The 15,055-nt window shown below is 42.3% G+C and overlaps 1 protein-coding gene across 1 annotated transcript in view; it reads left to right on the forward strand.

The window, feature by feature from the left end:
• Positions 1 to 15,055, forward strand: part of AXDND1 (axonemal dynein light chain domain containing 1) — a 56,245-nt gene that overhangs the window by 13,038 nt on the left and 28,152 nt on the right. The window contains exons 4-13 of the mRNA XM_077825046.1: positions 3,085 to 3,185; positions 3,878 to 3,986; positions 4,865 to 4,947; positions 6,031 to 6,087; positions 6,211 to 6,319; positions 7,133 to 7,254; positions 7,664 to 7,804; positions 9,392 to 9,496; positions 10,586 to 10,706; positions 14,648 to 14,749. Of these exons, the coding sequence (XP_077681172.1) occupies positions 3,085 to 3,185; positions 3,878 to 3,986; positions 4,865 to 4,947; positions 6,031 to 6,087; positions 6,211 to 6,319; positions 7,133 to 7,254; positions 7,664 to 7,804; positions 9,392 to 9,496; positions 10,586 to 10,706; positions 14,648 to 14,749 (1,050 nt within the window). The remainder of the gene's footprint in view (positions 1 to 3,084; positions 3,186 to 3,877; positions 3,987 to 4,864; positions 4,948 to 6,030; positions 6,088 to 6,210; positions 6,320 to 7,132; positions 7,255 to 7,663; positions 7,805 to 9,391; positions 9,497 to 10,585; positions 10,707 to 14,647; positions 14,750 to 15,055) is intronic.

The following is a 15,055-nucleotide window of genomic DNA, read 5'->3' on the forward strand; positions in this document are numbered from 1 at the left end:
AAGGAAGTGCCACAGATGACCAACTGACACAGACACAGATTTTGCATCTGTGGTATAGATTTGCATGAGAGGGAAGCTGCTATAAATGTGAGGTGTCTTGCAGAGGATCCCGGGTCTCGTCTTGTCAACATCGCAGCATCGATCCGGATGGACAGAAGCCCGGCTCCACCCCTTCCCCATCTAACTCACCTGGCTAGTGAGGTTAAGGGGAGCAACTAGTTGGTAACAACAACAAGACGGAGTGTGCTTGTGTGTGTATGTGAATGCATGAGTGTAATATATATCATATGCATATGATACAGTATTGATTGATACATGTATTACCAATAAATGTGGTGCTTTGCCTTATCCCCCCTGAAAAGATCCTGTGCTAAGTACGACATCCCAACCTCACAACATATCTCAGTAACAGATATAGCAATACTTTATAACTTAACATACAATTATAGTACATACAGTTCAACTGGATATTAAGATTCAACAGAGCAAGACTTTTAAAATGATACCCCACAAGGCCTGCATTATACAAAACATATCATAATCACATGACAATGGTGAATATGGGAGTTCCAGCATGTTACTTTGAGGTACTGAGTGTCACAGAGGTCCAGTCTGAGATATGTTGAGATGGCAGCTGGATGTTCAGGGAGGAATATTGGAGAGGCACTGAGGATGGATAGGGAGATGTGGAAGTGATCAGTATAGAGTTGATAGCAAACCCTGGAGAATGACTGAGAGCGTATGGAGGGATGGCAGAAAGGGATTGAGAACAGGGTCCTGTAGAACACTGGCAGAGAGAGGAAGGAAGGAAAAAGATGGGAAAGAGAGAGAGCAAATGGTTGGAATACCAAGTGAATATGGCAACAATGAACAGGGTGAAGAGACAAGATGGGGTCCCAGGCAAGAGTCTGTTATAAATGGGAAGAAGGGGGGACAACTCCAAAATGTTGGGAACCACAGAACTATATAAACCAAGCCCAAATGTGGGCTCATGGAAACCTGTCAAACAGACCCTCTGTATGCTATATAATTAGGGCCCTTTGTTTCTGCTTTTATTTTGTTTAAAATTCTTAGGGAAGTTAGCAGTGTTTCATACAAATATTAAAAAATGAGTGAAAATCAGTGGAAAAAATTTACTTCACAGTTTTCTGGGTAATTATCAGGATTAATAATGAGGCATGAGAGAACACAAAAACCAGAAAATAGAGAAGAGGGCCAGTGGGTTAGCAGGAGAAATGGACAGGGACTATCACCCAGCTCCCTTTCTGTCTTGATCCTCCATGGCACATGTTAGGATATAGATATTCAGGCCAGTCTGTAAAGGCCTATACTTTAAGAATTTAAGTATATGTTTATCATTTAGCTAGTTATAGAGGTATAAAAGAAAGAATCACAATCATTGTCTGCCTGTATAGGGCCTTCTCTTACTGTGACAGTCTGAGGCCCTGTTCTTAGGCTAAGGCCTTTGGCTAAGCAGCAGCGGCAGCTATAAGCTGAGAAGTGTAGGGTCACGTCCTCACCAGTCACATTGAAATAAGGTGCTATTGGGCTGTTAGGCATTATCAGGACAGGATTGTATTCCTATCACCACCAGATAAAGATGGTTAAAGAAAACTTAGTTTGATAGCATCCTGTCTGGCAAGAACTCACTTATCAATAGCTGGGGTGTGAAATCCTCATTTCTGTGTTGTTCTATCACTGTAGTCTCCACTTCTCTATTGTTTATCTGTATAATCTCTGGTTCTCTGATTGTTTCTGTCTGGTGTATTATTAATTTTGTTGGGTGTAAACCAATTAAGGTGGTGGGATATAATTGGTTACATAATCATGTTACAATATGTTAGGATTGGTTAGTTAAATTTCAGTAAAATGATTGGTTAAGATATAGCTAAGCAGAACTCAAGTTTTACTATGTAGTCTGCAGTCAGTCAGGAAGTAAGGGTGGGGAACAGGGGTGGGGGATTTGGAATCATGTTTTGCTAAGAGGGGGGGAATGGAAACAGGGACACAAGTAAGGCTCTGTGGCATCAGAGCTGGGTAGGGGGACACTGAGGAAGGAAATTGGAATCATTGCTTGCTGGAAGTTCACCCCAATAAACATTGAATTGTTTGCACCTTTGGACTTCAGGTATTGTTGCTCTCTGTTCATGCAAGAAGGACCAGGGAAGTGAGAGGGTGAAGGAATAAGCCCTCTAACAGTGCAGGGGAAGCACATGGGGCTGCACTCAACAGCTGGGGTCAGCAGGGGGCTCTGCCCAACTGGGGGGCCAGGTTGCAGCCTTCCACTCCCTGTGGGCCTGTTGCTGCAGCGCTCAGGTGGTGTTGGCTGCTGGGACCAGACTTTCTGCCTGTCTGGCTGCCCCACCGTGCAACTGTAGCAGTCACAAACCAGAGGTTACCCTCCTCTGTGCAGGCGCCCTGTGCCTGAATACTGAATTTTTCAGAGAAATTCAGTAAAAAGCAAAAATGGAGGGCCCTATATGTGATCTGTGTAAAATTGTTAGTGACCATTTTGCTGTTTTGCCTTCTATTGTGTAAATATTCCTAGTAATATCTCCTTGCTTCTCTTTCTGTCTCTCTGAATGTCAATGGTATTGTTCTCTTCAGCCATCTGAGCATAGGCGACTCAGTTCTTTTAGCAAAAAAAACGAGGAGTACTGGTGGCACCTTAGAGACTAACAAATTTATTTGAGCATAAGCTTTTGTGGGCTAAAGCCCACTTCATCAGATGCATGCAGTGGAAAATACTGTAGGAAGATATATATCTATATCTATAGATAGATATATATGCCATGGCAACACCCATTTTTTCATGTTCTCTGTATATATATATCTTCCTACTGTATTTTCCACTGCATGCATCTGATGAAGTGGGCTTTAGCCCATGAAAGCTTATGCTCAAATAAATGTGTTAGTCTCTAAGGTGCCACAAGTACTCCTCATTCTTTTTGCTGATATAGACTAACATGGCTACCACTCTGAAACCTGTCAATTCTTTAGGTAACCCCTGGAATGATGGGTAGTCTTTGTTTCTCAAGAACTTAGGGTTTTCACTGAGAAGTGATATTTGTGCTTACTCTTCAGGGGAGTATGCGTGCCCCAGATGGGCTCTGGCAGCATCCCATTCGCAGGAACAAGTTCAAATACCTCATAGACCATCCCATCTGTCTGATGGGAGCTGGAAGGTATGTGAACGGGGATAAGAGAGATGGTGAAAGTGAAGAAAGGTGAGGGCTGGGAACATCCCTACTCTTCATGTCTAATGGCTGTGATAACAAACACTCAAGTATTGGCTGGGAAATAAACAAGTGGAAGTGCTGCCTAACAATCTGGAGAGATTTTTCAGGCCATGGTGTTTTCCTTTGAGGTCATGTGGTTTCTTTTGGGAATTACTCTTTTCCAAAGGAGTCAAGTCTCACACATTTATATAATCCAGGATTGCTGTGAGGAAGCCCTGCCTGTCTTTAATAGATTTGGAAGAGGATGTAGCTCTCCTATAGCCTTTTGGCAGCTCCTTGTAATTTAACATTGCATTAGTCATGCCAGAGAAGTGATAATGTTCCAGTCATATGCTGTCCTTACCAGAAATAAGACACACACATATTTTGGCACATCAGTGGAAACAAGTCTGAAAAGCAACCCCTGACCAGTGTTATTGCAGACAGTAGTTCCTGGCAGATTCACCTTCAGTGAAATGATTAAGATGGCTAAAATATCAGTGTGTCACCCTTTATTAGCCAAGTGTGACAAGATTCCAGGTATAGCCTTCATTAGGATGCACAGAATAATCCCCCCTCAGACTGTGACTAGCATTAGGAGAGAAGTGGCGTGCCTGGTGATGAGCTCAATGAATAAGTGCTTTCCTCTATTTTCTCAGGGATGTTTCATTTCTATATGACATAGCTGGAAAAGAAGATGAAAGAAAGATGTCTCCAGCAAGCCCTTTAGCTGAACCACATCGTGATGGTTCATCCATGACTAGTGCTGTGAGTGCTAAAGTTTGATAAATCTTTCTCATTTCATTTGAGCCCTTGAACACAGTGATCAAGAGTTTTCTTCACCAATCTGAAACCCTGCTGATTCTTCTTTACCTTTCCCAGTATTAATGTATGTTTAAGAGCAAGAGATTCATAATAGTAGGCACTGTGGGAATGGTGGAAAGTGTAATTCAGTTACTCCCTTTCAGCCTGTCTCGGCTGGAGTGCCTGCAGAGAACGGTGCAAGAGCACTGGTTTTGTGGGATTTCAGTTCCAACTCTATCAGGTCTAGCTGTTTCCAGCCATAATTATTTTAAGCAATAATATAGCCGCACTAACTGTTCTTGCAGGCATCACTGTACAGAATGCTGTGCTTCCATTTTGAACCCTTCCATTTTGGTGTGGCTATAAAGATTTTAAATTTGAATGAGCTCTCGGTGTAGATTTAGGGAGGATTTTCATTTGCGCTCAGCATTGCTCTAACTCTGTGAGAGTTTGACTGATGTTGATCTGTGTTAGATTTAGGCTTGGTTTCTCACCCAGCACAGTCTTTTAATCTGTTACCCTTTGATCTAATAACTCACTGCTTTTTTTTTTTGGCTATACAATTTCTTCAGCAGCAGAAAACCTCCCATCTCACAGTCAGAATTCAGACACACGTTTATTTTGTCATAAATTTACATTTATTTTAGATTTGTGAAGTGCACCAATCATCCAGATTCTAAATACATACATGGAGAAATGGGATAGCAGTACAAAAAGCTTCTGCACAAGGCTTGCTCTCTAAGCAACCCCAACAGATATCCCTTCTGGGGTATAGTGGGGGTTTGTGTGCAGCTTTTACCAATGTGTTTTATGCTCTGATGTCTCCGTTCTGGCCTTCACAGACAAGTGTAGCAGATAGCCTGGTCCCTGAAGAATTTCACATTGTGAAGAACAAAGGAGTCCTGGGCTTGGAGTATTATGATGAGTGAGTGCTTGTGTGGTTTACAGAGAATTCTCCTCAAAGTTTAATGGCCTGTCTTGCACTATAGAGTGGGGCAAGGTAACAAGGCCAAGAACACTGGCCAAATATATGCAACCTAATCAAGGGGTGAAGAGTGTATAAAGTCTGATTTAGCAGTTGTGTTAAGAGCATATCTAGAAAAAGGGCTGCAGAAGAGATGTCAGGCAACACCTGTCCCCGCAGAGCTGTCTGAGCAATGCTCTTACATCCATTGCTGTGTGATGGCTAAAGAGGGCCAAACCTCTCTCTCTCTTTTTTTTTTTTTTTTTCATTCCTCTGACTACCTCTCAAGAGCTGGGCTGTCAAATGTATTTCTGGTTGGGTCTGAATGTGGCAGTAGAAATCTGATGAGACCACAGAATTACAGAAATATAGGGCTGGAAGGGTCGTAAGGAGGTCATCTAGTCCAGTCATTAGAGGGCAATGCTGAGAGATTCCTTAAAGTCACGGTTGGCTGCTGTATGAGTTTAATTGGAGTGTGTCTTTTTACACTCTACCCACTATTTAGAATTGCATTCTGCAATAAAGCTAGACAGGTTCCCTCAACCCACATAGTGGATCTTCAGGGCCCTAGTTGTAATCCTGAAGCTATCCCCTCAGGTTTTCCACCTTTTAGTCCTCCTGGCTGTGAGGCTTGAATTAAGTTCACTAAACCTTGACCAAAGAAGTCTAGGGAGAGTTCTTTAAAACCCTCAACACCATGCCTTAAATTTGTTGGAGTCTCATATTCTCTTCCTTTGAGATTAGGAATTAAATCCCAGACTTCTGAGTGGCAGTATATATAATGTTAATATAAGTAATATTAATAATAATATTAGTATTGTGTGTTATATTTTTTTTATTTATTGGTATTATAGTAGCACCTAGGAGCCCTGGACATGCACCAGAAGTCCATTGTGCTATGTGCTATACAAACACAGAACACAAGGGCAGTCCCTTCCTCAAAGAGCTTACATTCTATACAGCACCTTTGAGGCAGTCCTGAATTCTACAGCTAAGCCAGAATACTGTCTGACGCAGGTTTTAAAATTTATGTTTGTTTTACAGTAAATACACAACACTACTTGAAGATAGTGAAAATAGACTGCGGATATTCCCATCTATGTGAGTACTGCCCTGCACTACGTTTCTATTAGAAGAAGTGACAGTATGGATTTAATTTCTATGTAATACCTTGTACCATTTTATTTAAGTGAATGGCACTTCCTTTCTACCCTGGACTTTTAGGAAACCATCTGGGAGATTAGAGGTCATCCAGCTGATGAAGGTGATGGACACCATGCTGGAGAAGGCTGGAGTAGATGATGAGCAAATCGGGATAACAGGACCTTCACAGGTAATGTCTTGTCAAAATCCTGCGAAATAACATCTCATCTACACTAGAGTTTATCCCCTGCAATATTTAAGGGGTCTCCCAGTTGTTTAATTCTAATGCTATACGCTACTGTGGGTCTTCCTTCTCATCCTGGTACTACTAATAGAGACTGTTACTTGTTGAGGATTTGGTCTGTTCCTCTTGGGATTTGGTCTGATTTATGAAGACTGACAGGTTGGCACCAGGGCATTGGGCGTTGGACTTTCCTGGTGCAAATGTTGCCAACAGGTGAAATGTTTTTAATGGCTAGTGTGAAAGAATTAAAGCAGCAGATTCCCGATCTCCTGATTGTGACTACAAAAGGAGACCCAACAGCTACTGATCCAAATTGACTGAGAGGTGTTAAATGCTGGGCCTTCAGAAACCCGTCCAGGCTTGAAACAGGATGTCAGAGAATCTTCCTATCTTAGGGCTATCTTCAGGTATTCCATGCACAAAAATTGGGCAGATTTGGACATACAGAGTGAGATATTAAAAAGCACTCAGTATCTGCCTAACTGTTCCCATTGGAGTTAACAGAAGGCTCCCATCAACTTTGATGGGAGCGGAGTTAGGCCTATACTGAGCACTTTTGAAAACCGTATCATTGAACTCATGCACAATGACTCTTTCTCCAGTACACTCTACCATTTTCTTCTGAAAAAAAATCTATCACAAGGGTTTTGTTTTTTAAAGCCAAACTTTGTCCAGGATTTCTTTACCCCAAGGTCATCGCTGCCAAAGGGTAAATTCCTTGACAAAGCCTGCAAAGATCCTGGTTTTGTTTTTTGCCAGCTGCACAATGTATTGGAGGTGCTGAAGACAGAGCAGAACATTTACAACATAGTGTTCCATGAGCTGATTCGACAGGTCAGTGTGGATTGTGCAGAGAGAGGAGAACTGCTTTCTAAGCTTAGGTGAGAATTCACAGCGTTCCCTTTCAGATTATGGCTGTGTTCTGACTAGCTTGGTATTTCATAAAACCATGTTGCCTCCAGGAATGTGAAGAATAATTAACTGTCACTCTCCTCAGCACCACTGCCCTGTTCTCTGTAAGTGATTTCTAGAGGGAGAAGCTCTGAGTAGAAAGCTGAGAGCTCCTTTGTGATCAAGGTTCTTATACCATTCTCTCAGAGATCCTGTATTTGGCACAACCGAATAATCCTAGAATGTTAAAATCCTGGCTTCAAATGCTCAGAAGATTATATTATAGAAATTTCCATACTCAGTAGAAAGAGGATCCTCATTAGATACTGGATTAGCAGATGTAGATTCTCAGAAAGGTAAGACAGTTTTCCCAGTTTACTGTGTCTCTTTCTATTACAGGCAGAGGTATGTGAATCTGCTGGATCGGATCCCCCAACAGATGAGAAACCTTTACAAAGAAATGATGGCGCAACGAGTAATGGACAGGCACATTACAGAAGAGTTATACAATTTCAAGGAATCTGTTAGACGGCTGACAAGGTCTGAATCATGATTGATCTTCCTAAATCTACCTTCTGTGCAGTAGATTTGTTGAGTGTTCTGCTCTTCCATGGTTTCTGCTTCCATGTTTTATGCTGTGGGTCAGAACAATATTGACCATCTCACAGCCATCTTACCTCTTATGCAAAGCTTCTCGTCCACATTCTTAGTACCAGTCCTGTAGAACTGTAGCATAGAATGGCAGCACAGTCTCTTCCCTTTGTTCAAATCAGGGTGGATAAGAATCAATGATTATTTAAAAAAAATTAAAAACTCACATTTGTTTTAAATTTAAATTGAACTTTCTTTAAATTGAATTAAAAAATAAACCTATTTAAAAATAAATTTGAAATAATGATAGACTCCATTAAGACCTAAGTGAATTATAATCTATTGAAATAATTTAAATTAAATATAAAACATATGATTAAATAGTGAATATTTGCTGCCAAGTTTTAAAGAAAGTCAAACCATTGAACTGATGGCAGTCAGTTGCTAGGCATCTAGAACCAAAGTATGAAGTGTGAAATCAGCTTTTGACAGCAATAGCCTCTTCTGCTTGTGCAGAGAGAATATTTTCTTCATTTCAGTTTATTCAGGTTCAATGACTAGTTCATTCAAAGTTAAAAAAACACTTGGGAGTTGAAAAATCAGGAAAGCTTGTTTTCCTCTTCTAAGCTATGAATAAAAACTAGGTGTGAGAGGATGAGATTTACTAGTTCTAAAATGTTCAAGGACCTGGTGACCACAAACAGTCAGTTCAATTCATTAAATACAGATAATACCTTCTTTGTTTAACACATTGGTAAACTTTAAATGCAAAATTTATTTTGATAAACTTTTTGATTTTTTCTGGCATATTCAATATGTTTAAAATAGTTTTAATTAATAAATAAAATGCTGTTTTGGTGCATTTTTAATTGAATTTCCATCCAAACAGAGCTTGACACAAATCAAAAGTAAATAATTAATCATCATCTAGTAAATACGAAATGCATCATTCACCATTTTCTAACTTAAAAAATGGAAAGTTAAGAATCAGAATAAATATACGGTAAGCTATATTATTGCTTAAATAAATATGTATAGGTATGGTGTATCTTCCTTGTTTGCAAAAAAAAATAAAGCACCAAACTTAGTGTAAGGACTATATTTAGTTGCAAATCAATATGTTTTATATTTCCAATCAATGAGAATCAACTTTTCTTTAGGAAAATAAATAAAAAGTACTAATGCAAAACATGATTAAAACTGATTATTTAAATCAAGTTTTTCTGCTTGCTAATTTCATTCATGATTAAAATCAGTGATTTAAATAGCTTTGATTTATATCCATCCATCCTGCCTGAAATGTTATGCAAGGCTGTCTGCAGAGGGAGAGCTTTAAGCAAAACATATGCACAAGAAGACCATAGAGTTTTGTTTGCACTGGAAGGACATAAGTATCCCTTAAGATGAGATGATTGGCTGTTTGAGAAAGAGAAGCACACAAGACAGCTAAGGGCATTCTAGATTGAGATTGGTAGGTTGACTCTGAATTGTTCTGATTGCAGCAGGCTGCGAAATGACTGTTCTATGCTATTCCAGTGAGCTATGCGAGGTCCGAGAACATGACTTCAGGGTGACGAGAGAAGCAGAACGGGCCCATGAGGAGCTGGCTGATGCAGTGCGGGATGCTGAGCTGAATGCAAAGTGAGTTCCTTCAGCCCAGGGAAGGTTGGAGTGCAGGCGACATTTCTGGAAGCAATATGATGTCTTTGAATTGAAGGCAAAGCACATACTTCTGCTATTGTCTCACAGGTGACATGGCAGTGTTTACCGTCTGTGGGAAGGGATGCGGCACACTGATTTCTCTCTCTTTAGGGCATTGTAGAGGAGGGGTAGCATATTGATTTCTCTGTGTGTGAGAAACTGGTTATTTCTATACAGTATACTCCACAGAAATTTCTCTAATAGTACCAAATTTCTCAAAGGGATAAGTTGTTTTAATGTTTCAAGTTTTAACCATTAAAAGTCCTTTGTATTTGTTGTCTGTGCATTTTCACATTTTAATGATTTTGACTAAGTACTGCCCCCTCCTCATCCTCCCAGTTCTGAGTTCCTGGTCTCTTGTCAGTCTACAAAAAACATCCGGACCTCATCAGGTCTCAATGTCTGAGGGGCCAACTGATGCAGAGTTTGTCAGACTCCTGCATTGAGTTCTGAAACACCTGACCCAGGGAAGCTTGCATTATGAATAGAACAGTCAGCCTAAACCCAGCACAGACTTGTCTCCAGACTTGTTGGGAACTCACAATGAGAATATCAGTAAAAGGGCTTATTTGGGGTTCAGGGAAAGGAGCTGTGGATTGGCAGGCCTATGGAGTGTGGTAATTGAGGAAAGAGATCTGGCTGAAGCAGGTGTCTGAGAAATGTTTGGGAGCTGTGAGAAAAATAAAGAACTAGGTTAGGAGGAAGGGGATGTAGATTCCAGTAGTGTACCTCTAGCATCTTCTATGCAGTGTAGTTGTAGCCGTTTCAGTCCCAGGATATTAGAGAAACAAGGAGGGTGAGGTAATATCTTTTATTGGACCAACTTCTGTTGGTGAGATAGACCAGCTTTGGAGCCACACAGAGCCTTCAGGTCTGGGAAAGGTACTCCGATTAAAATGTAATAAATTAAATAAACTTATGCTAAACAATCTGTTCCACCTTGGATTTAGCTTGTCTCTCTCACCAAGAGACATTGGTCCAATAAAAGATATTACCTCACCCACACCTTGTCTCTCTGTCTTCTCTCAGTCTTGTGGAAGAATATCGTGAATTGTATGAGTTACAAAGAGCAAGGCTTGAGACCCAGCTGCTCCAGTTAACCCAAGAGAGAGAAATCTGGAGCTCAGCTACATATGACCTGGCAATGAAGGTAGGTACAGACAGCATCTTGGCGGACACTGCCTTACTGCATGATACAAACCATTGTAGCCAAAACTCCTGCTTCAGGATTTCCAAAGCAAGTTTTGTTTAACTGAAATCTTCTGCTCCCAGACCTGCCAAGACTGCTTTTCCCAGGAGACTACTGCTTTTTGGCCCTTTTAACTGTGGAAACTGACAGATATATATTGCTTTTTCTGGTGCTGATCTTCAGGCTCAGTGCAAGAGGATTTCATATGAAATCAGAGTGATTTGTGTATTTTCAGAAAGTGTCACTAAAATGCTTCCTTGACTTTTCTTAGAGTTTAGATTACCAACCCAGATTCCCTAGACTCTTTCTGTAATTCCAGGACTATATTTTACTTTTTTCACTGTGTCCACATTTGTGATCTCTTATTTTATCCCACTCAAGTTTAACATTTGCTGTGAGAACTACTTGGAGCTGCCTGGGAGTTTTTCAGGTTGTTCCTGAGGATGAGGCAGCAATAGTTCTGCAGAAACAGAGTGGGATGATTTTGCAGGGCTCTCTGAGTTTCCCATGGACAGCATTACTAGTCCTTCAAAGCACATCTGTTCAGAGTTATTGGAAATGGCTTGATATTTTTACATTAAGAGATTATTAATGGCCAGATTCTTCCACTCTTACTCATCCTGAGTAGTACTGTAGCAGAGTGATGACTCACCAGCACAGCACCTCCTGCTGGTCCTTTGGGAATTAGCTCTTTTCCAGCCTTGGAGCGCCCTCTGCTGGCTGGTCTCACTTGCCTTGGGCCCCCGTGTCCCTCCCAGACCCCGGTGCCCCTTACCTCAGGGTTCTGTCCCCAGCAGTCCCCACACTCTGGGTCTCCCCTCCCAGTGGAACCCCCTCTCCCTATGCCCATCTTGCCTCAGTGGCTACTGCCAGTTGTCATCTAGCCCCCTCTCACTGGGGCAAACTGCAGTCTGTAATGACACTCATCATCAGCACGGGGGTTGGACCAGCTGCCTCTGCCTACCCCCGGACTACACCTCTTTAGCCCCAGTGCCTGCCTTGGGCCTTTAACAAGGCCTGCAGCCTGGGGAGTTGCCAGGCTGGAGCTCCCCAGCTCCTCTTGCCTGTCCCCAGCCCTGCTCTGCTCCAGGTACCCTTTTCTTCCAGGCAGTTAGATCCTTCTCCCTCTGAGGCTGGAGAGAGACTGTGACCCAGTTCCTCCCTTTGGCCTTCTTCTACTCCCAGCCCAGCCCTGATTGGCTCCCTGGGGCAGCCCTTTCCCAGGACTGTTCTTAACCCTTTCCACACCAGAGCGGGGTGACTGCCCCGCTACAAGTACCTTACTTCATCTCTTGAGGACTGCTTTTACCAAGAAAAATACAATATTGGAAATATGGTATGGACATTTTTATTGATATGTGTTACCTATCATAAATGCCACATGTGGTTTCTGTTACAGTTTAACTTTAAAAGGCCCATTATCCTGATGGTTTGTGCCCGAATTTGAGTAAGTTAATGCAAATTTATACTCTATTGTTATTTGACGAAGGTTATTGCCTTCCAGAGAGCTCCACTAAGCTTCAAACCATGGGCTTTAGTGTTCTACTGCCACTTTATATACAGGAGCCATCTGTTGGGATGTAATCGAGCATGGGCTTACCATTGTTACTTATAAAATACTCAGATACCTTGCATATCATGTGGAATAAATGTTATACCAATAAAATAAAACCCAGCAGGATCTTATTAAAGGGGATAAGACAAAATGTCACATTTATTGTGACTAGTAGGCAGTCAATTATAGCTTTAACATTTCATTCAGTTTCACATTCATTCACACACACACACACACACACACACACACACACACACACGTTCTGCAAATTTGTTATAGTTACCAGTCTAGAGGTTGCCCATGCCAAGTTACTGGCCAGGTAACTTGGGCATGAGGGTGGAGCCGAGTCTTTGTCAGATGTGCATCTGATGCTCCTGGAGGGTGATAGCAGAACCAGACTCAGAGTTCTCAGTTTCTAGAGTCCATTTTTATAGGAATTTATTCCTATGCCAGCCTATGGGAATTGCTTCATCATGCTGTTGCTGAATCAATCAGTAGATGGCACATTCCTGATGGCTCCGTGCTGCCAGATGTTATCTTGTTCTTCGGTTCTCCCATTCTTGAGGCTGTTGGGTGGATTCCAGTCTGCCCTCCGGGGGTCATCTGGTTGTCTCCACTCTGCGCATTCTTCAGCTGATTGATACTGAACTCCTAGGCTGGCACCTCCCTGATCATTTATTATCTGCGCCAAGCATCCATCAACATACATCCTCTATCTCTATTTTAATCACAATTGTTAACAAAGTGAGATAAATACAACAAAAGGGTGAGGAGTCTCTGTGTGCTGTTTCTGTTGTTACAAAGTATCGCTTTGAGTCTCTCCTGTCTTAGGATGTAATAACACAATTAGCAGCTTGCAAGGTTCACACAGAGAGGGAGAGAAACAGTAACAAGAAAAAAAAAAAAAAAACCAAGAGACCTCTTAATTAGCAATGCCCTGGAATTTAAATTATGGGGAATCAAACTTACTTGTGATTTTAATACAAAACTTCTTTAATATGTTCCAACATAATAGCCGAAAGTTGCTGAGCAGTCCTTTAAATCTCCATCCCTACTAGCTTGGAGATGTTGGGCTTTGGCCATCCTCCATCACATAGTGAGTCATTCTAATGAGGTTCCTGCTGGCGTTTAAGCTCAAGCAAGATAGCGTGGTAAGGAAGTTCTCTCCTCCTCAAGGAGTGTACTTGGATTGTCAGGTTGCAGATCAAAACGATGACAGTAGGTGGCTTTATCACACACTTTGATTCTGCTGTTGTCTCATGCTGTTCATTTATTTGCTATGGTGGCCACTGGCACTGAGGTAGCATTTTTTATGGAGTTCTGTTCTACAAACTATATACTCTGTGAGGCCTATGACAGCAACATCTATTCAGATCTTTCACTCCTGATAGCAGGGCTGTCGTGTGTCTGATGATGAGGGGAGACAGTTGTCCATGGCCTGGGTTTGTAGTGGAAGGTGGGCCTTTCAGTGGGTCTGCACAGCAGGACGTGTGTGATGCGCAGCAGTGCTGGTAAGAGACTGGTCTGTGTTTCCTGGCCCTTTCCCATGCCACGAGTCAGGGTTAAAATAGTTGATGCCCATCTTGTATGCTGGGGTCAGTACTCACCAACCACTTTGACAGGGACATTCTGCCAGTGTTTGGGTACAGCACCTCGCAATAATATGTGCAGCAGGAGGAGTTCACACTAGTGCCACCTGCTCCAGTGGGGAGTCAGCCAGGAGCAGGTGTTGGGGAGACACGAGTGCTCACTGTGACAGCTGAAGGGTAGCCCTGGACCATCCTGAGCCACCTGATAAGTGGGACAGGGAAAAAAGAGGCAACAGTGGAGCAGGGGGCTAAAACAGTGAGGGGCAGAGACAAGGTAGTGAAAGAATTGGAGAGAGCCAAGGGAAAGGGACTGAGAACAACAGCACAAGTAGATGAGGGGTGTTTGAAAGAAGAATGAGATGGGGCAGATAAACGACAGGAGCAGCAAATGGGGGAGTAACCCCAAGCGGGGAGCAGAGACAAGGAAAAGCAAAGGCAGTAAAACACTGATGGGAAACAGACTCAAGGTGAGAGTCCTGCGATGCGGGAGGGAGGGCTGGAAGAGATAGCTGCCTGTCTGGGGGTGTGGGGTCACTGTACGGGACAAGTCACAGGAAGGCAGAAGGCTACCTGTCCTGGCCCTGTAAATCCTGTGACAGCTCTGCCCATAGACTCTTATAGCTTAGGGAGTGCTAGTGTGAAGTCAGCTTTTCAGGGTACATTTTTACACAGCGGAGCTTGGGCCAGTTATCTCCCGGGTTCTCTAACCTCCTCACCACTCCCAAAAAAGCCGGTATAAGTAACTGTGTTCCTTGCAGGTGATTGGAAGAAACCAGCTCATGTTGTCTCGCAAGCTCTATGTTAGTGAAAAGGCATGGACCAAAGTCATCAAACACTTCATAGTGCTTCTGGCATCACAGGTAGAGCTCTGTTTTTGATATATGATTGTGGTGTGGAGAATGCTATGTTTGGAGAGCTTGTGTCTGTGCAGGGTCCATCTGTCTCAGTTCAGAATTTCATCTTCCCAGTTACTATTTGAACTTTAAAGTTTTGGCTCAGGTTTGAATGAATGGTATGGTTTGAATAGGTTCTCTATCTCCTCCTCTATGTTCCTCTCCCTGCTGTTCCCTTTTTCTCCCCTTCCCTCGCTCTGTCCTCAAATCTCATCTTCTCTTTGTGGCTTTTCCTAATTTGCTCCCTCTGCTCATCCTCAGAGGACCAAGTGA

Source organism: Eretmochelys imbricata, chromosome 8, assembly GCF_965152235.1.
Source record: "Eretmochelys imbricata isolate rEreImb1 chromosome 8, rEreImb1.hap1, whole genome shotgun sequence".
Classification (NCBI taxonomy): Eukaryota; Metazoa; Chordata; order Testudines; family Cheloniidae; genus Eretmochelys; species Eretmochelys imbricata.